The sequence below is a fragment of the Neovison vison genome, chromosome 7 (genome assembly GCF_020171115.1).
Source record: "Neovison vison isolate M4711 chromosome 7, ASM_NN_V1, whole genome shotgun sequence".
NCBI classification, from domain to species: domain Eukaryota; kingdom Metazoa; phylum Chordata; class Mammalia; order Carnivora; family Mustelidae; genus Neogale; species Neogale vison.
This window is the reverse complement of record NC_058097.1, coordinates 29,928,044-29,954,833: the sequence shown is the minus strand read 5'-3', so window position 1 is coordinate 29,954,833 and position 26,790 is coordinate 29,928,044. Positions and strand designations below refer to the sequence as shown.

The following is a 26,790-nucleotide window of genomic DNA, read 5'->3' as shown; positions in this document are numbered from 1 at the left end:
TGAAGGCAAGAAAGCTTAATATGTTGGAAGGAATGAAGGAAGTTTAGGGCGGCAGGAGTATAATAATAGAGGAAAACCATGCAAGGTGAGAGATAGGCAGAGAGCAGATCATACAGGACCTTACAGGGCATTTTGAAGACCTGGATTTTACTAAGGATGTTGCAATCCATCATTGAAGATTTTGAAATAGGGGAGTGCTGTGCTTTAGATTTCAAGAATGACACTTTGGTTAAGAATGGATTAGGGAAAGGCAAGGATGAAAGCAGAGACTACTACCACACTTGTTGAGGTAAGATGATGACGGCTGGCACTTGGGTAGCAATATCATCTGATTTGATAGAGACAGAGAGGAGATGGGAATGGCAGGGGCATTAACAACTTCATGACGGATTAGATATTAAAGGGAAGATGTCAAAGTGACCTCCAGGTTCCCGGCTTGAGGACCTAGAAAGATGATGGTGAGATTTACTGAGATGAACATGGGTAGAAGAAAAGGTTTGGCAAGAAATTAAGTTTTTGAACACCATTCCCAGGCAAGACCTTGGGAAGGTAGAAGGCTGGGGGTGGGGGGCTACCTTTATCTGAATGATAGTGGTCTTCGTTGGAATAGGTTTAATTATGTATATGGCACCATATAACAACGTACTTATAAGGTGTGTTTTGAGACGAGCAGGCTTCATATTTGTGTTAAAAAAATTGGTAACTGAAATGATCTTTTTAACAGTACGGTTTTTGAAAGTCTATTTGTGAAGATTTTCTTAATACAGCTTTTATTAGATAAGTTTTGAGAAAAAAATCTGTAGTATTAGATGGGTTTTGGTATTATTTGGGTGATGGTGCAGAATTCAGAAGTCTTACAAGCTTGATGTTCTCAAGAAAGTTGGCACTCTTTAAAGTTATTAGCTTGTAGGCAGCCTGATATTATATTTATCATTTTTAATGAGGCTTCTGGTGTTTATGGGTAAAAATTATAAGTGCAGGCCATTAGGAGCTATTATTTATCAAATAACTATAGATACTGATGTTTCTGTTATAATTTGTCATTAACTTAGCAAATATCTTTTTTTACTGTACTTTTAAAGCATTTTAACCAGTAATTTTAAATATTGTTATTGCTACAAAGGGACACAGTTGAAATCTGAAGAGAAAAATAAGAAAGATTATTTTTCTTATTCAGTGGTCATTTCAGTTTGGTTTACCTGACTTAAGCAGCTACAGTATAAAGTGTATTAAATTTTATACTATTGGAAATCAATGGCTATGCTTCTGAATGATAAGTGCTAATGTATCTTATTCTTTTATAAGAAAGAGGAAAAAAGGGGCGCCGGGTGGCTCAGTGGGTTAGTCCTTTGCCTTCAGCTCAGGTCATGATCCCAAGATCCTGGGATTGAGCCCTGCATGGGGCCTCTGCTTAGCAGGGAGCCTGCTTCGCCCCTCTCTCTCTTTGCCTGCCTCTCTGCCTACTTGGGATCTCTGTACGTCAAATAAATAAAATCTTTAAAAAAAAAAAAAAAGGAAAAAATGGCTAGCTAGGATAATGGTTAGGTTTCATGTATTTTACATAAAGTTTGTTTCATCTTAAAATTTTGTGCTTTATTACACATTACTAAGTAAATTCAAAGTTACTCTTTTTTTCATGGAATTAGCTGGAATTCAGTATATTTTTTTTCCAGTTATGTTATCTTTTATAGTGTTTATCTTTAAAATGGCAATTAAATATTTTAAAAATTTTTCTTCAATCAAGGAACTGGAAAACTTTCCCTAAAATAAATCTAGGGATTCAAGATTCTACATTTAGTGCACTTATTTAGTCCATTTTATAGATGAAGAAACTGAGCTACAGAGAAACTGAGTTGCCTCAGCTTTTTAGTATTAGGGAATATTTTATATCAGGTTGCATAAATTAGTGAATTCACTACATATCGAAATACAAGAATACACTTAGTTCTGATTTGGTGAATGTGTGTTCAGATCAGTAGTAAAGTTTACATAAATCATTTCAGAAACCATCCTATATTTACTTACCAGTATTAATTTGAATGACATGTACTCTAAATGGTGACTTAAAAATATTTACTTATGATTCATCTTGTTTCAGTTGGTTTTTTAATTTTTTGATAAGTTTCAGAAAAGTATATGTCATAAGTTTATAGCTCTATGATTTATTATAAAGTAAACATCTCTGTAACCACAACCTAGGTCAAGGAATAGAATGTTATCGGCAACCCCCAAGCTTCTCTCACACTCCCTTCCAATCATCGCTTCCTTTCACTCTCCCAGAGATGACCACCATGCTGACTTCTAAAATCATAGAGTAGTTTTGGCTGTTTTTGAACTTCATATAAGTGAAATTATATAGTATGTGTTCTTTTGCTTAATATTATACTTTATAATATTAGTAATATTTTTAAAAGATTTTATTTATTTATTTGACAGACAGAGATCACAAGTAGGCAGAGAGAGGGGGTGGGTAAACAGGCTCCCCACTGAGCAGAGAGCCTGATGCAGGGCTCGATCCCAGGACCCTGAGATCATGACCTCAGCTGAAGGCAGAGGCTTAACCCACTGAGCCACCCAGGTGCCCCGAATATTAATAACATTATGAGACTAATCTGGTTTTTTTTTTTTTTTTTTAATTTTTAAAGATTTTATTTATTTATTTATTTATTTATTTGAGAGAGAGAGAGATTGAGGGAACAAGTGGGAGATGGGAGAAGGGTCAGAGGGAGAACCAAACTCCCTGTGGAGCAGGGAGCCTGATACAGGACTCGATCCCAGGACCCTGGTGTCATGACCTGAGCCAACGGTAGATACTTAACCCACTGAGTCACCCAGGTGCCCAATCTGTGTTTTTCCATGTAGAAGTAGTTCAGTCATTCTCATTGCTGTTGATTCTAATGTAGGATGAACACATTTTCAGTTTGGAACTATTGTGAGTAATACTGACTGATAAACGAACATTTCTAACATTTCTGTACATGACTTTTAGTGTGCACACATTTCTGTGGCATATATATTTCTAGAAGTAGAAAAATTGATCAAGGATATGCATATATTCAATTTTACCAGTAAAGCTATATCATTTTCCAGATTTGTTCTTCCAATTTATACTTGTTTTAGCAGTGTGTGAAAATGCCAGTTGCTTTATATTCAGTTATGTGGTTTGATTAAAATACCACTCTATAGTATTTGAAAAATCTTGTGTTCTTTTTTAAAAACCTCCAAATATGAATTGATGGGTAGGTATTTCTACCTAGTAAAACATAAATGAGTACTTCTGTTTTGCCTGTTGGATTATGGCATATTCAAACAAAACATAGTTTTTTGTTTTCAAAGTTTTCAAATAAGAGCTCTTTTCTCTATCCTTAAAAATGTTTGGTTTTGGGACGCCTGGGTGGCTCAGTTGGTTAAGCAGCTGCCTTCGGCTCAGGTCATGATCCCAGCATCCTGGGATCCAGTCCCACATCGGGCTCCTTGCTCGGCAGGGAGCCTGCTTCTCCCTCTGCCTCTGCCTGCCATTCTATCTGCCTGTGCTCACTCTCCCCCCCCCTCTCTGATAAATAAATAAAATCTTTAAAAAAAAGTTTTGTTTTGCAACACAGTGACTAGTACAGCATTTTAGGGGATATGGTTTAGAAAGAATGAAAAAAATAACATATCTATAACTTAAGAAATCTTAAAGGAGATAGGAAAAAAATTTCAGCAAAATGAATATGGTAACTATTTGGTGACATGTACATGGTACTTAGAAATAAGACCCTGGGGAAGGAGGAGGAAAAGTATTATAAAGATGTATATCATTCCTGAGATGAATAGTGTTATATCAGAAATGGCCAAAGCTCGCAGGTCTTCTAACAGGGTTATATATCATTATGTATATAGGGACGCAACGAATTGCTTTCCTGGTATGTTCTTGGTCAGAGACCTCAAGGAAGGCAATGAAATGCTATACAGTCTCATTAAGGTAGTGAGAAATTGAGTTTTATATCTTTCTTTTATTCTAGTAGAAAGAAAAAATGTTTTAAATAATTTATAGTATTCCAGAAAAAGTGGAATTGAGTTTCTCAAGGATTTGAATGTGAAATCGCATCTTAGAAGATGTATTGAGGAAGATGTGTCAACATTTGACTGAATTCGAAATGCTAAGTAAATGGATTTGATAGAAATGAAGTCACTGCATAAAACCTTATGTCTATTAAACTACTTTAAATGAATCAGAAAGGCAAGGAAAGCTATAAGAAAGGAAATCCCAAGATAGTGTAGTGTCATAGAAGCTGAGAGAATTTCCAGAAGGCAGAGGGTTACTTGAACTGAATTCAGGAAACATTTCTACAGCTTTTGTGATAGGCCAAGCAGACTGGTAACTGGTACTGCAGATGAGTAAGTCATGGGCCTTGTTCTTTAAGCATTCAGTGCCTAAATGGTGTATGTATCATAGGTGTGAGATGCATGGATGATTGGAGGCTTCATATAGAAGATGGCATTTTTTAGTTCAGCTTCTGTCACTTTTGTTAGTGATGGCAAGTTTCTTAGTGGTCAGATGCAGGTTGAGAGAACATTTGGATTTGCCTAGGAGCTTTAGTCACCTTTGGAAGTCTAGTTTCAGTAATTTTATCAGGGCAGAAAGTGAAGTGCAAGAGGTTAACAAGCAAGTGGGTATTTGATAAATGAAGACAGTTGATCACTTATTCTCAGTATTTGTCACTGTATGGAAGGATAGACATAAGGTGATTTTGTGTGTGCGTTTTTGTTAAGGTAGGAGAGACCTACTGCCTAAAGTTAGAAGGGAAACAGGTAATTGCAAAGGGATGATTAAAAATCCTAGACAGAGTTGGAATGTATGTGGGTGTAAGTTGCTTAAAAGCTAGATGGAATGGTATTAAGACGAAAGGTTTATCTTTGGAAAAAAGTCATGCTTCCTCTTCTGAGAACAGCTAGAAGAAAAAGGATAGAAGCAAAGAGAGAAACATGCTTCTGAAAAGGTGACTGGCAAGTTTCAACTGGAAAATCTCGGAAGAGTAAGTAAGAGGCAGGATTTTCCTGGGGTGAGATGGGGGTGGTTAGGATTGAAGGCTTGAGGAGATAGCCTAAAAGCATAGGGAAATGAATTTAAACACTTTCTAAGCAAAAACAAGGACCACCTTGTTTTATTTTTTTTTTTAGATTTTATTCATTTATTTGACGGAGAGAGATCACAAGTAGGCAGAGGCAGACAGAGAGAGAGAGAGGAGGAAGCAGGCTCCCTGCTGAGCAGAGAGCCCTATGCGGGACTCGATTCAAGGACCCTGAGATCATGACCTGAGCCGAAGGCAGTGGTTTAACCCACTGAGCCACCTAGGCGCCCAGGACCACCTTGTTTTAATACCATTCTTGTTTTAATACTGTGCCAGCCATATAACAAATATTATAAATATGCAGAAGTGTTAATCGAATTGGGCTGAGATCTGGAGGTCACATTATATTGGTATTGTTAATAGAATATGGTCGGTTGAGTGAATTGAAAATGGTCACAAGGATATTGAAGCAATAGAGATTATTAGCAAAAGAATCGGAGGAGGTCTGGAGAAGCTTAATAGTCATGGGAGAGTTTGAATGACTCTTGGGAAATCAGAAATGAGATGACAGGTGTGAGAGGAAAAGCTGCATTTATTAAGTGCTTTCTATGTTTTAGGAACTTTGAATGTATTCCTAAACTGTATATATTTCTAAACCATTCAAAAATCCTGCAAGTTAGGTGGTGGTAATCCTCTTGGGTCTCAATTTTTAGTGTATTTCAAACTTTGGAAAATTGTGCATTTAAATCAATTTCCTGTTTTTAACATTAATTGAAATTTATTTGGTTATATAATATATATTTATACTTAATTTGGTTAGGGGAATGATTGATGTTCAGGACTGCTTCAGATAGACAACTTGACCTGACTTATCAGCAACTGGGAAACTTAAAATCTGTTTTCAGCATCAGCCCAAAAATTAGTTACCCTCAGTCGTCTTTTACCAAGAGTAGAGATGAGATTATGTTTTAAAGATTTCCCTTTTTGTGAGATGCAAAGCAATACTAAATTAAATGTGAATGCCAACAAAGTAAATAATTGAATTTAGGAAATCACTATCTGCAAAGGGAGATGTTAATATAAACATTAAATGAGTGCTATTTGGTTTTCAGGTCTTTTAAAGCAAGGAGTCTTTTTTTTTTTTTTTTTTTAAGATTTTATTTTAAGTAATCTCTACACCCCATGTGGGGCTTATACTTAAGAAACCTGAGATCAAGACTTGAGTGCTCTACCAACTGAGTCAGCCAGGCACCCCTGAATCCTTTGTTTTTTGAAAATCCTACTGTGAAATAATCCACATAAAGCACTGTGTAAACGGTTTTCAATCTGTGCTCTTTGGAGCACTGGGTAATCTTTAGCCACTGGAAGGAAGAGAGGGCTTTAGGCCTCACCTTCACCCATTTCCTCCCCAATAAAAGATTTCTCCCTGAATATTCAGCTTTTATAGATCTTACAGATTTAGATTTTGAGGAGGATTTTCTCTCTCTCTCTCTCTCTTTTTTAAAAGACTTATTTATTTGACAGAGAGAGACACAGCAAGAGAGGGAACACAAGCAGGGGGAGTGGGAGAGGGAGAAGCAGGCTTCTCACTGAGCAGGGAGCCCAATGTAGGTAGGGTTCAATCCCAGGACACTGGGATCATGACCTGAGCCAAAGGCAGACGCTTAACAAACCACCCAGGGATCCCTCGAGTAGAGGCTGTGCCATTTTATATTACTAATAGCAATGTATGAGATTGCCAGTCTTTCCACATCCTTTCAAACACTTGTAATTTTTCATTTTAAAAATAATATTCTTAGTAGTTATGAAGTGATATCTCATTGTGATTTTGATTTGCATTGTCCTAATGACTGCCATTGAGTATCTCTGTTTATTGGCCATTCCTGTATCTTCTTTGGATAAATGTGTAGTGAAGTCCTTTGTCCATTTTTTTTTTAAGATTTTTATTTATTTATTTGACAGAGATCTCAAGCAAGCAGAGAGGCAGGCAGAGAGAAAGGAGGAAGCAGGCTCCCTGCCGAGCAGAGAGCCCAACGCACGGCTTGATCTCAGGACCCTGGGACCATGACCAGAGCCGAAGGCAGAGGCTTTAACCCACTGAGCCACCCAGGCGCCCTGCTTTGTCCATTTTTAATTAAGTTGGGTCGTTTATAGTAGTGAGTTTATAGGAGTTCTTTATTAATTCTAGATATTAAACTTTTATCAGATATATTATTTGCATGTATTTTGTCCCATTCTGTGGGTTATCTTGTTACTCTCTTGATAGTATTCTTTTGTGCACAAGTTTTTAATTTTTTTGAAGCCCAATTTATGTTTTTTTTTCTTTTGTTGCCTGTATTTTTGATGTTGTATTTAAGAAACCACTGCCAATCCAAAATCATGAAGATTTGCCCGTATGTTTTCTTCTAATAGTGTTACAGTTTTAGCTCTTAAATTTAGATCTTTGATATATTTCTGTTGATTTTTTTTTTAACGGTATAAGGTAAGAGCTCAGCTTTATTCTTTTGCAGGTGGCTATCTAGTTTTCCCAACATCAGCTATAGAACAGACTGTTTTTTTCCCTACTGAATGTTCTTGGCGCCCTTGTCAAAAATTAATTAAATACGTGAGGGTTTATTTCCGGGCTTTCTGTTCCGTTTGTCTCCTTAGGCCAGTAACACTTCGTTTTGATTACTGTAGTTTTGTAGTAAGTTTTGAAAGTGGGAAGTGTGGGTATTCCAACTTTGTTCTTTTTCAAGATTGTTTTGGCTATTCATGATCCCTTGCAATTCCATATATTTAAAGATGAGTTTTTCTGTATACGCAAAAAATCATTGGGATTTTTATAGGAATTGCATTGAACGTGTAGATTGCTTTGAGCAGTATTGTTGTCTTAACAATATTAAGTCTTTCGATGCATGTACACAGGATGTATTTCCATTGATTTAGATCTACTTTAGTTCCTTTCAGTACTGTTTTTTTAAAAAAATAAAAAAAAGATTTTATTTATTTATTTGACAGAGAGCGATCGCAAGTGGGGGGGGGAGGAGAAGCAGGCTCCCTGATGAGCAGAGAGCCAGATGCAGGGCTAGATCCCAGGACCCTGAGATCATGACCTAGCTGAAGACAGAGGCTTAACCCACTGAGCTACCCAGGCACCCCTCAGCACTGTTTTGTCTTCAAAATGATCTAGTTTTCAGTGTATACATCTTACATGTGATTCATTAAATTTATTCCTATTATTTATTTTTAAGATTTTATTTATTTATTTATTTGAGAGAGAGTGAGTGAGAGAGAGCATGAGAGGGGGGAAGATCAGAGGGAGAAGCAGACTCCCCGTGGAGCTGGGAGCCAGATGCCGGACTTGATCCTGGGATTCCAGGATCATGACCTGAGCCAAAGACAGTCGCCTAACCAACAGAGCCACCCAGGTGCCCAATTTTTATTTTTTTTTAATACTATTGTGAATGGAATTGTTTTTTTAAATTTCCTTTTGGAATGTTGATTTGCTGTCTTAAAGAAGTGCAACTGATTTTTCTGAAATTATCCTAGAATTTTGTTGAATTTGTTTATTAGCTTTAGCAGTTTACATGCATGCGTGCATGTGTTATTTACAGTTTTCTGCATATTAAGATCATGTTATCTGTGAACAAGATAATTGTACTTCTTCCTTTCTAACTTAGATGTCCTTTATTTTTCCTTTCTTGCCTATTTTCTCTGGCTGGATTTTTCAGTACTATATTGGATAGAAGCGGTGAGGGTGGGAATCCTTGGCTTGTTCCTGATCTTGGGACAAAAGCTTTCATTCTCTTACCATTGAGTTTGATGTTAGCTCTAAGTTGTTCATACATGGCCTTTCTTTTCCTGTTTTAGTCAGTATTCTTTTTTTTTAAAGATTTTATTTATTTATTTGACAGAGATCACAAGTAGGCAGAGAGGCAGGGAGAGAGAGAGAGGGAGGAAGCAGGCTCCCTGCTGAGCAGAGAGCCTGATGTGGGACTTGATCCCTCGACCCTGGGATAATGGCCTGAGCTGAAGGCAGAGGCTTAACCCACTGAGCCACCCAGGCGCCCCTTTAGTCAGTATTCTTTTTTTTTTTTTTAAGATTTTATTGATTTATTTGGCAGAGAGAGATCACAAGTAGACAGAGAGACGGAGAGGCAGGCAGAGAGAGAGAGAGGGAAGCAGGCTCCCTGCTGAGCAGAGAGCCCGATGCGGGACTCGATCCCAGGACCCTGAGATCATGACCTGAGCCGAAGGCAGCGGCTTAACTCACTGAGTCACCCAGGCGCCCAGTATTCTAATCATAAAAGGGTTTGGAAGGGTGTTAGATTTTATCAGATGCTTTTTTTGCATCACCTGATATGATGTGCTTTTACCTTTATTAATACAGTATATTACATTGATTGGCTTTTGTATGTTAATTACCTTTACATGCCTAGGATAATTTCCACTTGTTCATATAATATACTCTATGTGTACATATATATGTATATGTATAATATGCTGCTGGATTTGGTCTGCTAGTATTTTGTTGACAATTTCTGCATCTGTATTCATACGAGATATTAGTCTTTAGTGTCTTGTTGTGTTTTTTGGTTTGGGGTTTTTTCCCTTGTAATGTCTTTGGCTTCATGATCAGGGTAATGTTAGCTTCACAAAATGAGTTATAGAGTACTTCTGATCTTTCACTTTTGTGGAAGAATTTGAGAGGCATTGGTGTCAATTCTTTAAATATTTGGTAGACTTCATCATGAAAACTGTCTGGTCCTGGGCTTTTCTTTGTTGGGTGGTTTTTGATGACAGATTCAATCTTACTTGTTTTAGGTCTATTTATATTTTCTACTTATTTTCTTATCAATTTTGGTAGCTTATGTGACATACAGTTTTTCAGTTTCATCTAGGTTTATCCAATTTGTTGGTGCAGTTCATATTGTTCTTACAATAGTATTCTTCTATCAGAAGGACTTACTCTGGGTGCCTGGGTGCTCAGTGGGTTAAACCACTGCCTTCGGCTCAGGTCATGATCTCAGGGTCCTGGGATTGAGTTCCCGCATCAGGCTCTCTGCTCAGCAGGGAGCCTGCTTTTCTCTCTCTCTCTCTCTCTCTCTCTGCCTGCCTCTCTGCCCACTTGTGATCTCTGTCAAATAAATAAAGAAAATCTTTAAAAAAAAAAAAAAGGACTTACTATGCTTATATAAAAAGAGCTTATAAGGTCCTTATATAGACTTGTAAAGTCTATATTGTAAAGTAAAAGTCTCTCTCTCTCTATATATATATTTTTAAGATTTTTAAATTTTATTTATTTGACAGACAGAGATCACAAGTAGGCAGAGAGGCAGGCAGAGATAGAGAGGGAAGCAGGCTCCCTACTGAGCAGAGAGCCCGAAGCGGGGCTCAATCCCAGGACCCTGGGGCCATGACCTGAGCCGAAGGCAGAGGCTTTAACCCACTGAGTCACCCAGGCGCCCCAGTAAAAGTATATATTAATATCCTCTTTTGATCCTGTTTTTAGTAATTTGGATCTTCTCCTAGACAGTCTAGTTAAAGATTTCTGAATTTTGTTGATCTTTTCAGAGAACTAATGTTAGATTTCATTGATTTTGCTCTATTGTCTTTTTCTTTATTTCATTTCTCTACACTCTAATCTTAATTACTTCTTTTTTTCTCCTTCCTTTGGACCTAGTTTGCTCATTTCCTTAAGGTGTACAGTTAGGTTAGTGATTAGATTTTTTTGTAATGTAGTTGTTTACAAGCATGAGTTTCTCTTAGAGCATTGTTTTTGCTTTATCTCATAAGTTTTGCTATGTTGTATTTTCAGTTTTATTCATCTGAGGGAATTTTGTAGTATCTCTTTTTATTTTTTAGATAGGATTTTTCACATTTCATTAAGCTGGAAATATTTTGTTTGTAGCTTTGAAAAGAGAAACTAGGGGAGACCTAATTCTTCAAGAATTTGAAGGTTGTCATAATTAGGTTTATTTAAACAGTCACGAATTAGATGCCTCGGAAGGCAGGAAGAAAAGTGAATTTTAAAAAAAACTTTTTAACAGGTATTAAATATACCTTAACAGGAGTTGTTCTAGAAATTCAGATACCTTTTTTTTTTTTTAAACAAAGAAATGGTGAATTCAAGTTTGCCAGCTTTTTATTTTGCCGAATAAGGATATTCTTTCAAATGACATATATCTCCTATTGTTATCATTTTAGTCATAAAAAATGTTTCTGGGTACAACTTAGGTGTTTTGGTCACTGTCAATGAGAGAGTTTCTATTTGCTATCTTAAAATAGCTAAATGTTTATAACCACCAGTGATAAGATTTTACCACAGTAAAAATGTTAGTCAAGCCAGAGAAGAAATTTTAAACCGTGAAATAGCTCCCTTTTGCCTCTAGGATAAAGTCCAGATTTCTTAACATGGCTAATTTAAAGCCTTGGATATCTGACCTCTGCCTGCCTTGGCATCTCTGGCTAGTAGTATGCTCTAGCCACACTAGTCTATTGAGTAGTTCCTGAAATGCTATGTCCTCCCTCACCTCTGGGCATATCTTGTAGTGTTCTCACTGTGCTCTTACCAGTTTTGGGAATAATTCGAGAGAGTGATGGGATTATAAAAGACTTGTTTCCTATCCTAATAGGGATTACCGCTTTATTTAGTGCTTTCTAATTCCCCTTTGAGGCAGACAGGACTGTAGTTAATAGTTTGCATTGTTGTTTTTTTTGTTGTTGTTTTTTTCCCCAGATGAAAACAAATCATATGTGATCTTCTCAAAGTCCTACAGCTGGAAGGTAGAAGAGCCAGGACTCAGGTCTATGTTTTGTTTTGTTTTTATTTAAGTATCCTGTTCTTTCTAATTCCTATGCAGACATTCACTGATTTAGCAAGAATTTATTGTGTGCCTGCTATGCCAGACAACATACTAAGGAAACAAAGAGGACAACGGTGTTCCTTTTTTCCCCCAGGCTATACAACCTAGTGGAGAGAAAAGAAAAATATAATACATTATTAGAATGGAGTGTTATTTGTAGTATGGACAGGTTATAAGACAGACAGTTGAGTCAGAAGAAGCCTTCTATAGGAGGTGAATCCAAAACTGAATTTTCCCCAAGTATAAATTTGAAATAGCTATGGGTAACTCATAAACAAAGTAAAAAGTAATGTAGCACAAATTTAATACTGTGCAGAAATCCTGAAGGGATGACTAATAGAAAACTGAATAATTTGGTAGGACTCAGTGCTGCTCATATTAAATGGGATGAAACTCTTTAATGTGTTGAGCTTACTGGGAAGCCTAATTCATTTAGTAGAAATATACTGAGGGATTTTATAGAGATGTCTTGAAAAAAAAAGCAACTATTAGACATTCAGGAAGTCAGTTTACTTCTGAAGTAAGTTTATGTGTGTATTATATACACATATAATATATATATAAATCCTGTCTGGGAACACAGTCAATGATGTTATTTTTTCTCTGAAGGCCCAGTTCAAATGTTGCCTCATCTCTATGCCTTTACCCATCTTTTCCAGAAATAATTAATTGCCACCTAATATAACATTGTGCCGTGTATGCATCTCTGCCAAGGCATGCATCTCTGCTCGTTTACGTGTTTTCTTCCCCTCTGCATTATGAACTTTGGGAAGGCTAGAGTTCTGTCCCATTGATGTACAATCCTCATGTCATTGGCATCAATAAATGTAGAAATGAAGATCGAGAAGTAGTTTTACTTCGATTCTAAATACTTGTCTCAATCTTAAAAGAATTCTGTCCTCCATATATTTTATTTTACTGTACTGGATTGAGAAGGTCCCTACAGCAGTGCTCCAGCTTACATTTCTGCCTTTACTTTCTACTCTTCTCTGTTTGCATGCTCATTGCAGTACTCATCCCTTTCCCTGAATACATACTTCCTCCCTTGCTGCCGTTTCTTTAGTCCTGAAGCTTTTCCTGAATAACTTGTTAAGTATGCTCTCTTCTCTTTATAAATTATCTTATAGATGAACTTGTACCTCTTTTAGACAGTTGCCATATTTTATTCAATATATGTATGATGTGCTTTTCTTGTGCATTACCCCCTGCCTCCTGTGTTTAGATTCTGAACTTCCTGAGGACAGAAACTTCAGTTTCTGCAGCGTTGCTTTGGATATAATGGATAGTCCATAAGTATTTGCTTAATGAAATAGCAAGTTAAAATTAGATTGACATGGTATTTTCATCAAGTTAGAAAATGCTACCTTTACAGAATGAATTACAGCAATAGATCTTCAAGTGGAACTTACATGAGCATTGTGTCATTTGTAGAATAAACTGTTCAAATAGAAAACATGGCTTATGAGATTTTATAAACTTTTTTTGTAATTTGCCTTTAGTCTCTATTTTTACTTTTTTTTTTTTTTTAAGATTTTATTTATTTATTTGAGAGAGAGGGAGAGGGAGAACACGGAGTGAGAGGAAGAAGCAGACTCTCTGCTGGGTAGACCGCCCGATATGGGACTCCATCCCAAGATCCCGGCACCATGACCTGAGCCCAGGGCAGACGCTTAACCGAGTGAGCCACTCAGGCGCCCAGTCTCTATTTTTATAACTAAAGTCAACTATTTACAAATATCTTTTCACATATGGAATGTGTATCTTCATAATATAGTGTTGGTATCTATATTCATTTTCTTAATCATTAGATGTTCCTCTTATGTACTGACTTTTAGCAAAGCACAAGTAACATGTATTGATAATCTTCTATTTACATGTCAAAATTCCCCTTCAGAGATCAGTTATTACTCATCTTTCAAGTGCCTGAAGTTCTTTATCAATTAATGTTTATTGGATGATAAAATAGCAAAATTATTTTCTTAATTAAAATTTTTACTTCTCCCCTATTTTAGATAAGCCTCAGGTTACATAAATGTAGAAAACATTCTGCTTTAGCACAATCTACCTTCATGTACAAAAATTCAAGGACTATACCAGTTCTTTCCTATATGGACTATTACTGCTCTGATATATCATTTATTTATTTCCAAAGCAGACTCCTAAGAATTGTTGAATGTGTTTTGAGAATTAATGTATAAGAGGCGCCTGGGTGGCTCAGTCGTTAAGCATCTACCTTTGGCTCGGATTGTGATCTCAGGGTCCTGGGATCAAGCCCCACATCAGGCTCCCTGCTCTGTGGGAAGCCTGCTTCTAGCTCTATCACTCACCCTGCTTGTGTTCCCTCTCTCACTGTGTCTCTCTCTCCCTGTCAAATAAATAAAATTTAAAAAAAAATAAATAAATGTATAAGCATGTAGTAAATCGGTATAAACTCAGAATGTTTTATATTTTTAAGTTCACTGTTAATAGCAGAAGGTAGAAATATATACAATAATGTGATATCCTTCCAGTAATTTATTTTCAGCATTCAGTTGGGCTGTAGATTTTTATAGTTGTGGGTTCTGAACTCTTGAAGTAATACATTCTAATTATTCAAAAAATTACTTTAATCATTCTAAGATGCTTATATTTTCCACTTTTAACATCTCTAAAATCTTGGGGTGGTGCCTGGGTGGCTAAGTCAGGTAAACATCTGACTCTTGGTTTCAGCTCAAGTTGTGATCTCAGGGTTATGAGATTGAGCCCTGTGTTGGGTTCTGCACTCAGGTCTGCTTGAGATTCTCTCCCTCTCTCTCGCCTCTCCTTCCACTCACTCTCTTTCCCTCTCAAATAAATAAATAAATCTTTAAAAAAAAAAATCTCTGAAATTGGGATGTGTCTCAGTACCCATGTGCCAGGTGGGGGTCATGGAGTACTTACCTGTGTGTACACACACTTAGTCATAGTTGTTTATACTGCCATGACCAGTTGGGCTATGTACATTAGTACTACATGTGCGTTATTTAAAATGTGTTTTTTGGGGGGGCACCTGGGTGGCTCAGTGGGTTGAAGCCTCTGCCTTCGGCTTAGGTCATGATCCCAAGGTCCTGGGATCAAGCCCTGCATCGGGTTCTCTGCTCAGCAGGGAGCCTGCTTCCCTTCCTCTCTCTCCGCCTGCCTCTTTGCCTGCTTGTGATCTCTGTCTGTCAAATAAATAAATAAAATCTTTTGAAAAAAATAAAAAAAAATAAAATGTCTTTTTTTTTTTTTTTTTTGCAAGTAGGCTCCACACGCAGTGCAGAGCCCAACAGAGAGTTTGAACTCACAACCATGAGATAAAGAGTAGAGCACCAAACCAACTGAACCACCTGGTGCCCCTAAAATGTCTTTTAAAAATATACTATTTTCCTGTATTTAACCAAAATGTTGTTGATTATGCAGAGAGGCACAGGAACAGAGTAGCAGAGCATAAATTTAATATTAGTGAAGCAAATATTTGTTGTCGAAGGAATGAGAGCAGTTCACATTTACTTACAGAGCAATAATCAAGTATTTTATGGACCAAGCAGACTATCTTAAGGCAGAAGAAATTATCAGATCCTTTTGAATAAGACTAAGTCTAAAATCCTTTGAAATGGTATAGTTCCGTAGTGTAACTGGCAGCATTTTCTTTTCTTTTCTTTTTTTTAACATTATATCAACTAATGATGTACCTCATACTTGATGATATACTGGATTTGGTAACTTTCATTATATTTCTTTTTTTGTGTTCCTCGTGATAAATAATCATACAACCGTATAAAATCATAAGACATTGCTTTCCTGATTAATAACTTATAGATGTTCCCCAGTCTGGAGTCTGAAGCAGAAACTAATAAGATAGTTCCAGAGAAGTGAGGTAACCTACCTTCTATTTTGCCAATGGCCTTGTTCAGTTCAGACCACATAGCCTTTCATCTGCTCTGTCTCACAATTATAAAATCTGGAAAAGTAACTTTTTCCATAATTTTCTTCTTCCAAAGTCATATATTTGTTAAAGGACTTAGGTACATACCATTGTGATTAATAATAAGGCAGTTTCCAATTAAAATTAACATAGAATTGGGACCCCTGGGTGGCTCAGTTGGCTAAGCCGATACCTTCAGCTCAAGTCATGATCCCAGGATCCTGGGATCGAGTCCAACATCGGATTCCTTGCTTAGTGGGAAGCCTGCTTCTCTCTGTCTCTGCCTGCCACTCTGCCTGCTTTTGCACTCTTCTCTGTCTCTGACAAATAAAGTCTTCTTAAAAAAATTAACATAGAATTTTTCAAAAGTATTTGTACATTAAAATAGTGAGCATTTTCTTTAAGAAATTTCTGTTTCCTAATATGGACCTCCCAAAATAGAAGTTCTGGAAAACTTTCTTAGGACTTTGCTAATATTTAATTAAACTAATATGTAGAGTAGTGGGAACCTTCATTTGTGGTTCTCTCGGCAAGACAGTAGAGCACAGCCATAAATTACCTTTGTTAAAAATATTTGGAAAGCTGGGGCGCCTGGGTGGCTCAGTGGGTTAAGCCGCTGCCTTCGGCTCGGGTCATGATCTCAGGGTCCTGGGATCGAGTCCCGCATCGGGCTCTCTGCTCAGCGGGGAGCCTGCTTCCTCCTCTCTCTCTGCCTGCCTCTGTCTACTTGTGATCTCTGTCAAATAAATAAATAAAATCTTTAAAAAAAAATATTTGGAAAGCTACAGATCTGGAACAAAATTAGCTGGCCATTTCATATTAATGAGTAACCTATTAGATCCTTTCCACACATAAATAGCATGTGTGTGTGTATATGTACATATATTCATGTAAATGTAGTCATTTTTTGCTCTTCAGACTGTCATAAGACTAATTCATTGCTTAGCTCAAGCTACTGTTTATATTTGCCTCAGCTTGATTGTCACCACACATTTATTTACACAGTTTAGTAAATAAGCAGTATTTATATTCCAAATCACTTAATGAGGGCAGGAGAGAGACTTAGGGACAGAGTAATGAATATAGCCATTAACAGAAAGATTTTTGCTTTTGCTACATAAATATCTAAATCAGTTGGCTGTTAGGAAGGCTGATCTTCCACGTAGATGAGCCGTGAACCATGGTAGCAGTATGTGGGAACATCCCAACCATCCCCTGTCTGCATTGTCTGTCAACTGACCAGATGCTTAACTCATTTCATTTGGCCCAGTTTAACATGATCTCATGCAATTGTTGTTCTTTTTAAAAAAATAAATAAATTTATTTATTTATTTAAGAAGGCGGGGGAGAGAGAGAGAGAATCTAAAGCAGACTGCACACTGAGCGCAGAGTCCCACATTGGGCTCAATCCAACGACTGCGAGATTGTGACCTGAGCTGAAACCAAGAGCCAACTGAGTTGGTTACCCAACCAACTGAGCCACCCAGACACCCCATACGATTGTTCTTCTTCATGTGTTTCTGCATATACTGTATGAAACATGAAGATGCATCTGCTCAAGAGGTCTAGAGAAAAATATCACAACATACTAATCTGAGAAAATCTGGTATCAGCTATCTTAACAAGCTGTTACTTTGAAGTGTTAATATGTATATATTTTAAACATGCCATAGCTGTTGGGGAGTGATGGTCATTTCATGGTAAAGGAGAGAGTCTGACATACCATTCTTAGGTTTACATTCTTTCATCAAAATATATGAACTTCAGCAGCATCTGGGTAGCTCAGTCAGTTGAGCATCCAACTCTTTGATTTCAGCTTAGGTCTTGATCTCACAGTTGAGTTTGAGCCCCATGTTGGGCTCCACGCTAAGTATGGAGCCTACTTTTAAAAATATGTGTACATATGTATGTATGTGTGTAAACATATATATATGAACTTGAAATTGAAATAATATGCATCATTACTTTCAAATACATACAGTCATGTCGCATGCACCCGCATTTTTTTCCTTGTATGGAATATCAATGAGCTTTTTGTAATTTTTAATTATTCTGCCAAAAAATACTATACACCAAGATTGTATGTTTTTTACGCCATATATAAACTTTGTAGAACTTTAATGAATTCTCATCATTAAACTTGAATTGTTTTTCTTATTTTCCTAGGATTCTGACACTTCATGACATGTCATTATCTAGAGCAATAATGAACATTGACCTGTTTCGGATTAGTTGATGACCTTTGGCAATGATCCAATAATATCCACTACACAGAAGCCAAATATACTTCATTTGGAGTGAATAGCCCGGATTGTCACTGGACTTTTCAAGATGACAGATCCAATGATGGACTTTTTTGATGATGCCAATCTTTTTGGTGAGACCTTAGAAGGTTTGTCAGATGATGCATTTGTACAACCAGGACCTGTTTCACTAGTTGATGAATTGAACTTAGGTGCAGAATTTGAGCCTTTGCACATAGACTCACTGAACCATGTTCAAGGTACTCCAACACATCAGAAGATAACTGATTATGAGCAGTTAAATCAGTTTGATTCAATGAAATTTCACCAAGTCAATCAGCCTTTTGGTAGCCCAGCTGAACATGTGTTATCTCCACACTCTCAGTTTAATTGTTCTCCGATCCACCCCCAAACCCAGCCCAATGGTTTGTTTCCAGATGTAGCAGATGGCAGTCCAATGTGGGGCCATCAGACAGCTACCAGCATTTCCAATCAAAATGGGTCTCCTTTTCACCAACAAGGACATTCTCACTCTATGCATCAAAATAAAAGCTTTGTGGTACACCATGACTTTGCCTTATTTCAGGCCAGTGAACAACAAACACAGTGCACTTCACTACGCTCACAACAAAATAGAAATAATCTTAACCCAGGGCAGAATTCTCTCAGCCAGTCTAAAAATTTTATGGATGTTAATGTTTCTGGTCCGCACAGAGTCAGTGTTAACCACCCTTCACAAATCCCTAATGCATCTACGTCGCAACAGTCTCTTTCGATGCAGCAGTTTTCCCAAACGTCAAATCCTTCAGTTCACTTCCTCAAGTGTAGCAATCATCAAGAAGGGAATTTCAATGGACCTTCTCCAAATATGACTTCTTGTTCTGTCAGTAATTCACAGCAGTTTTCTTCACATTATTCCTTCTCCAGTAATCATGTCTCACCAAACAGTCTTCTGCAGGCCTCTGCAGTGCTTGCACCTAATCACACAAATCAGACTTTATCCGATTTTACCGGAAGTAACTCCTTTTCACCTCATAGGGGAATCAAGCAAGAATCCACTCAGCATATGCTAAATCCCAATACATCGTTGAATTCAAATAATTTCCAAATGTTGCATTCATCACATCCTCAGGGTAATTATAGCAATTCAAAATTATCTCCTGTGCACATGAACTTCCCAGATCCTGTTGACTCAGGAACTCAGATGGGCCATTTCAATGATCATGTAGAAACTAATGGCTTTTCATCTTTAGAAGAGAATTTACTTCATCAAGTGGAGTCTCAAACTGAGCCGTTTACAGGACTTGACCCAGAAGACCTCCTCCACGAGGGTCTCCTTCCCCAGTTTGATGAAGCCGCATTTGGACAAGATCATTCAAGTCATGTCTTAGATCATGACCTTGAACGGCAGTTTACTTCTCATCTTGTAACTCGGCCTTCGGATATGACTCAAACACAGCTGCATGGCCAGGCTCGGAGTTGGCACTCTTCGCTTTCCAATCATCAACATTTACATGACAGAAATCGCCTATATTTACAGCGACAGGTATGCGGCTCTTTTATTTTGGTGAGTTGGGATAGGATGGGCTTTTTTTTTTTTTTTTCCTCTTTTTTTAAGTTAATTTTATGTGAGACATATCCAGGATTTTTCAAACTTAGGCATATTTTGACATAGATTCTATTGCTTTAACAGTATTATATTTGAAAGTGATTTCTTGATGTGTTCAAAGCAATACATTAACTTCTATATTTAGAAAATGATAAGGTTTTAGGACCTTTTTTGTAACTTTGAATTATAATTGCTTTCAACAGAATGATTTATTATCAAAAATGAAAACTTAACCATAATTAAAAGGTACAATAGACTGGGAACATTTTGTCACAAATGTAATGAAAATAGTGCTAATATTCCTATAAAAAGCTCATATAGGGGCGCCTGGATGGCTCAATGGTTTAAAAAGCTCATATAAATTGATAAGCAAACTTTTAGAACTTTACTTGATAACTAAATAAAGCAGAGGAGCTGGAATTCACAAAAGGGTAAGTTGAATTAGTAAACAGAACGCTCAGAATAATACGCAACTTTAATAATTCAATTTGCAGCCTGGGTTTTTTTTTTTTATGTATTAGAAAAATATTTTTGGTTAATGCTGACACATTTATGGTGAAATTGGAACTTATATAGCTTTGTTAACTGACACAAATATTTTGGGAAACAGTTTGATAGTAAATTTGAATATAAAAATACTTTATCACAATAACCTAAACACAGGAAAAGTAATATACCCAAGGATATTTTTGTTACACTATCTATACAGGACAAGTGGAAGCATCATAGTTTATTATCATAGAGTATTAGATGGACTATTACAGGCATTAAAAAGTTTGAAGACTAACACTGACAGTATGTTAGTGATGGGGAAAAACCATAATTCAAAATTAAGATCACAGTAAAGCGGTTAAGAGTATAAGCTCAGGTACCAAACTGTCTTGGCTACTGTTACTTACTAGCTGTGTGACTTTTAGCTAGTTAAGAGAATTTCATTCTTTCTCATTTGCCTTATCTTTTAAGTGCCGAGTACTAATAGGATCTACTTAATAGGTCTTTGATAAAAATTAAAAGGGTTGTAATATGTGAAAATACTGAGAACTGTGCCTAGCATATAGTAAGCACTTAATGTTTTTATAATTTTTTTCATAGCAGTATGAAAATACACATGGAAAAAATATTGAAAGGAGATAGATTGTTTTAGGGTAGTACAATTATACTTTCCTTTGTTTTCTATAGTTACAGTCATGTTACTCTGTTGTTTCTATAATAAAAATATATTTAATGTAATATTTTATCACTTACCTGAAATCTTGTCGAGTTAAGGATTCTTAAAATGCTTCAATACCTTGGTTGTAATATATCACAGTACTTGAAATTAAACGTTTAGGGACCAATTATTTATCTCAAAGCCTTGAAATGTTTGAAGAAGATAAACTCTTTATATTTTCCCTTAGTTTGATTTTATTTCTGCTTCCAATGTTATTTTCAGTACATTTTTTGAAATGTCTGGTAGATTTTAAGATAGTTAAAAGACACTCTTAAACCTTTCCTCCTCTTTTGTGGCCTGAATAGAATATTATGATTTTGCTCCCTCTACTGGAAGAGGATCAAGCATCTTCTTTAGAAGGACCCTGGGAAAAAACTCTACTTCTTGAACCTTAAGTCATCTATCCTCTTAATATGAAGTTTTCTGACTAGTTGGGACTAGTCATTTTGTGTAGCATATACTTGAAGGTGTGAAGCCCCAAATTTATTTATTTTATTCTTTTGTTTTGCTAGGTCCTTGTCATCATTGTAGTTTTTCTTTAATTTATGTTTTCCGAAACATGTTCTACTGGCTTCGAAAGAAGTTATAGATTTGGAGTGAATAAAGAGTAATTTTAAATAACTAAAGTAGTTCCCAATGCTAGCATGTAGATGGTATAATCTGAGAGAAATTTTTTTCAGAACCATCCTAAGCAACCTTTCATATATCATCTTACTCTACTGATAAATTCATAAGGCTTTATTTAAACGTACTTACCTTTCTGTTTCAGAGTTTGTTTTGTTTTGCTAACTTCTTGTTCTTTATGTTGAAAAACAGATCAAGGGCAGTTGGTTTGGGATAATTTTTTGACTTATTGAAAAACTATTCTTAAGTTTCTGGAATTTCTTAGTGTTAAGAATGATATTTGGGAGTTGTTGATTGTGGGGATGAAAAGGAGGGATGGATTTGGTAAAGAAGGTAAAGGATTATTATGATTTAGTTTTATGGATTATATGTAGGTTTTATATGTACTGAATTATAGGTCACATATCCTACATTCGAATGTGAAATTCGAATGATTTGGTATGTGTAATGTGTACATACCATTTGGTATGTGTAATGTGTCATAAATTTTGACAGAGCTTTACAAGTTTATTTTGCCTGTGTAATTTTTGGCATATTCTGGGTGGTTATGTTTATTACATAGCAAAAATGTCATATTAATAAGGAGTTTTGTTATGGTCTTTCCCCAGATTCTGTGAAAATAAAATTTTTAAAAGATTTAACTGTCTTAATTGCAGTAATTTCATTTCAGACTAAATTAGCATTGTTAAATATGTATAGATGTTAAGAGATTAAAAAATAATAAAGTGGCATAATTTTTGGTATATCAAAATTTAAAAATGAGATACATTTTATACAGCCGAAACAAGATATTCTTTAACCCAATGTGTGAGAATTCACGATGGCACTCTATTCAGAATTCTGGAAAGCTTCAGTGAGAACGTTGAGTATGTAAAGAATACTTCTAAGCCTTGCTTTTACTTATTTCCCAACTGAGATGGGGTGGTTTGGGTTATAATTTCAGATGTCTTTAAGTAAGTATTCTGTGTCAGTCCTTAAAAACAGTGAATATTGTTGAGAACATTTCTTGAATAACTAACTCTTAGAATTTTACCACTAAATAAGAGAAAAGAGGGGTGCCTGGGTGGTTCAGTGGGTTAAAGCCTCTGCCTTTGGCTCAGGTCATGATCCCAGGGTCCTGAGATCGAGCCCCACATCGGGCTCTCTGCTCAGCGGTGAGCCTATTTCCCCCCGCCTCTCTCTCGGCCTGCCTCTCTGCCTACTTGTGATCTCTGTCAAATAAATAAATAAAATCTTAAAAAAAAAAAAAAAAGAGGAAGGAGAAAAGGTAGGAAGCTAGCAAGTGTTCCTAAATGTAAGTGCTCACTAAACATAGTACAGAAAATACTAGCCTTATTTTCATGTGTAATTTTTAGAGCAAAGGAATTTTGAGAAAAAAAATACCATAAACTTTTCGTTGCTCCCTTGTGACAAACACTTTCTCCTATTTTATAACACAAAATCTTTCATTTTTGTCTTATTTGTGAAGTAGAAATCACATAGAGGATTATGTGATCTCTCAATGTTTATAAATTCAACTTACTATAAAATTTTGATAGCAGAAAAAAATATGTGAGATAGCTGAGATAGCAATCAAAACAGAAAATAGAATTTTAGGATAGACATAATGACACATAATTCCTTGTTGGCTTTGTACTCTGATGAATTCATCACTTTCTTTAGTGTCTTGAATTTTTATTTCATTTTCTTCCTGAACATAGGGAATTTGTATTACTTACAAGCTTTTTTTTTATTTTTTAAATTTTTTTTAAAGATTTTATTTATTTATTTGCCAGAGACAGAGGGGGAGAGAGCGAGCGAGCACAGGCAGACAAAGAGGCAGGCAGAGGCAGAGGGAGAAGCAGGCTCCCTGCCGAGCAAGGAGCCCGATGTGGGACTCGATCCCAGGACCCTGGGATCATGACCTGAGCCGAAGGTAGCTGCTTAACCTACTGAGCCACCCAGGCATCCCTGTATTACTTACAAGCTTTTAAAGAAAGTAGAGAAAGACAGGTTTGAACAACCTATGTAAGACACATTTTAAAACAATGGATCATTGTCTGATAAAAAATTTAATATGTGGGGACGCCTGGATGGCTCATTGGGTTAAAGCCTCTGCCTTTGGCTCGAGTCATGATCTCAGGGTCCTGGGATCAAGCCCCACATCGGGCTCTCTGCTCAGCGGGGAGCCTGCTTCCCTTCCTCTCCTTCTGCCTGCCTCTCTGCATGCTTGTGATCTGTCTGTCAAATAAATAAATAAAACCTTTAAAAAAAATTTAATATGTGGTTATTAAAAAATTGGACCGTAGAGAAAACAAACCAAAACAAACAAAAATAAGTTGTAATGACACTAGCACTGTTGACATTTTCTGTAGGAGTTCCTAGTGAGATCTGTTGTCTCTCTCATCCCTGTCCTCCACCAACATATTTCTGCATTTTTTAAGAAATAAAGTTGGAATCATTATAGTTCATGCTTTTTGGCAAATGGCTTTTTTAACCTTCCAGTTAATATGTTGCAGACATCTTTCATGTCATTACCTTTTTTTCTGAAAATGATTTCGAATACCTGCATAGTTGATCATTATAAGGTTGCTAAAGTACCATGTAAAAAATAAGGTTGTTTTTGAGACCTGGAACAATCTGAATCAAGTTTAATTAAAATATCTTTTTATTTTTGTTGCATGTATTACCATAATAATCTAGTTTAAAGGAGGTGCACAGCAATAGCAAAAATTATAATGACTAACACATAGGGCACTTACTTTGTGCCAAGACTATTCTAAATACTTAATATTAACACATTGATCCCTCACAACAGTCCTTTTATTTGGTTATAGTTATTTCCTTGAATTTCCTTGGGAGGAGACTGAGGTGCAGAGGACTTTAGTAGTATACTTCAAGTCACACAGCCAAAGTGGGGATAGCCGGTGGCCAACACAAGATTCAGACCAAGTTTGGTTACATTATATGTGGTTGTAACCACTTTCACTTTCCTTCAAAGTGTGTTAATACATTGTAATATAGAGTAATAATATACTAAATGATTTTTCCCAACTCCCTCCTTCTTTCAAAAATGTATCCTACTGATGAGGCAAAAACTTGCTTTAAAATCTCTAAGTGGAGGGCTCCTGGGTGGCTCAGTGGGTTAAGCCTCTGCTTTTGGCTCAGGTCATGATCCCAGGGTCCTGGGATCGAGCCCCGCATCGGGCTCTCTGCTCAGCAGGGAGCCTGCTTTCCTTCCTCTCTCTCTGCCTGCCTCTCTGACTACTTGTGATCTCTGTCTGTCAAATAAATTAAAAAAAAAATTTTTTTTTAAATCTCTAAGTGGAAAAGAGCATACATCTCATGGTTTCTGGCTGTATCAGCAATCGTTTGTCCATTACAGAGGTAAAAACAACCCCGAAGCAAAGAGAAGTAAAGCAGAATAGCTGTTGCTTCCAAAAGTGTTGAGATATTTTTTATAAAATTGTGTATAAGATGATAACAACAAATGTCCTGAATGTAAACCTGATCATTATCTTTAAGTGTTTGAAGAACCTTACAGGTCAGAAATAGGCCTGCTAAGTGAGTCACAGAAAAGCAGATTATCATGGGATATTAAGGAAGAAGTTTGAAATAAATGTCTTTCCATGAAAGCTTAAATAGAATGGTCCAGATCGGTTACAGAAAGAAGTCCTATAGTGAGTGTAAGATGCATTAAGTTAGTAGGTTCTTCACAACTCTTAAGACTGGTTGTAATTTGGGGTTTCATTGCAGGACGTATCATTCCTGTTGCCTATTTAGTGCCTGAGTGGTGTTACAAATAATGAAGAAAGGTAAAGCAATATGACAAGTTCTCTGCTATCCAGCAATGCCAGGGATTTATTACAGATGAGTAAAGTTTCCAGATAGTTCAATTGTATTCTTTAAAGCGTGAAATTCTTTAATTATACAGCTCCCCCTCTGGCCCACAGAGGGCGATGGTGATGGTGGTAGAATGCTTGACGGGGAAAGATGAAGAGAAACAGTTTTACAGGGGAGTCTTGTGTAACAGTAAGAGTGTGTAATGGTGTAATGGTAAGAATCCCCACTTACTTAAAAATTTATTGGAACACATTAGATACGTGAAAATTATCTTAAGTAGATACAGCTGATTTTATGTATAAGTAAAGTTGTTTTTAAAAAAGAGAGAAGGGAGGCGCCTGGGTGGTTCAGTGGGTTAAGCCTCTGCCTTTGCTCAGGTCATGGTCTCAGGGTCCTGGGATCAAGCCCGGCATCGGGCTCTCTGCTCGGCAGGGAGCCTGCTTCCCCCTCTCTCTGTCTGCCTCTCTGCTTACCTGTGATCTCTCTCTCTCTCTCAAATAAACAAAAATAAAATAAAAAGAGAGAGAGAAGGGGCACTTAGGTGGCTCAGTTTGGTTAAGCATGAGACTCTTGATTTTGGCTCAGCTCAGGTCATGATATCTGGGTCACAGGATCAAACCCCTCTTGGGGTCAGCGCTGAGTCTGCTTGAGATTCCCTCTCCCTCTGCCCCTTCCCCAATTTGCATGCTTGCTCTCTCTCCCTAAGATAAATAAATAAATGTAATCTTTAAAAAGAGAGGAAAATCTATGTAAAACTAAACTGTGTAAAACTAAAGCAAGGGATTCGCTGTACGTCCTCATATTCATTGAACTCAGAGGATCTCAAGCTCTTTACTAGGTTGTTTTTTTTCTCCCAGTGGTAACTTTTTGAAGCCAAAAAAGCAACCGATATATGAACAATTAAAAAACTTGTCACTCCACTTGTTCTCTAGACAAAAAGAGAAAAAAACTAAGGAATTCTTAGCTGTCTCCCTGAACTAATTAAAAATCTTATAAAATACATCCCTCAATTTATCTGAGTTTACTTAAATCTTTATGCATTTGGCATGTTATTGCCTATAAGAAGCTTCACAATTCTTAGTTGTATATGCCAGAAACACAAAAGAGAAATTCTGTACAGGAATTTCCCATGTAGTTGTGCTTCCCACCCCCCCCTCAGTTAAAGTGGGCTAGTTTTGGTTTTAACATCTCTGTCATGTCCTCAGGATTAAAATATTCTATTTGAATGGGGGAAATTTGTATAATATTAGCTAGCTCTAGAATACAATCTTAAGTATTAAACCATATACTATAAATTGTAGAAAAGCGAGCTCTGCACCGCCTGTCAAAAATCAGAGTAACAGAAACTCCAGTTCTTAGCAGTAGCTTTAAGGCTGTTGACCTCTCACATGCATACTTAAGGGTGAGAGGTGAACGGGAAGTGAATTCCAGGGGTGGGGAAGAGGCAGGCAGCAG

General features: G+C 36.7%; 1 protein-coding gene across 9 annotated transcripts in view; it reads left to right on the top strand.

Annotated features, from left to right (window-relative positions):
* The window catches only part of CHD9 (chromodomain helicase DNA binding protein 9), a 224,425-nt gene that overhangs the window by 60,464 nt on the left and 137,171 nt on the right, over nucleotides 1–26,790 (top strand). For 7 of the 9 annotated variants that reach the window (XM_044256151.1, XM_044256148.1, XM_044256150.1 and 4 more), the window contains exon 2: nucleotides 17,994–19,616. In XM_044256151.1, the coding sequence (XP_044112086.1) occupies nucleotides 18,159–19,616 (1,458 nt within the window). In that variant the 5' untranslated portion in view covers nucleotides 17,994–18,158. Of the gene's footprint in view, nucleotides 1–17,993; nucleotides 19,617–26,790 lie in introns of those variants that run through there. The other 2 variants (XM_044256154.1, XM_044256152.1) reach the window with 1 other exon arrangement.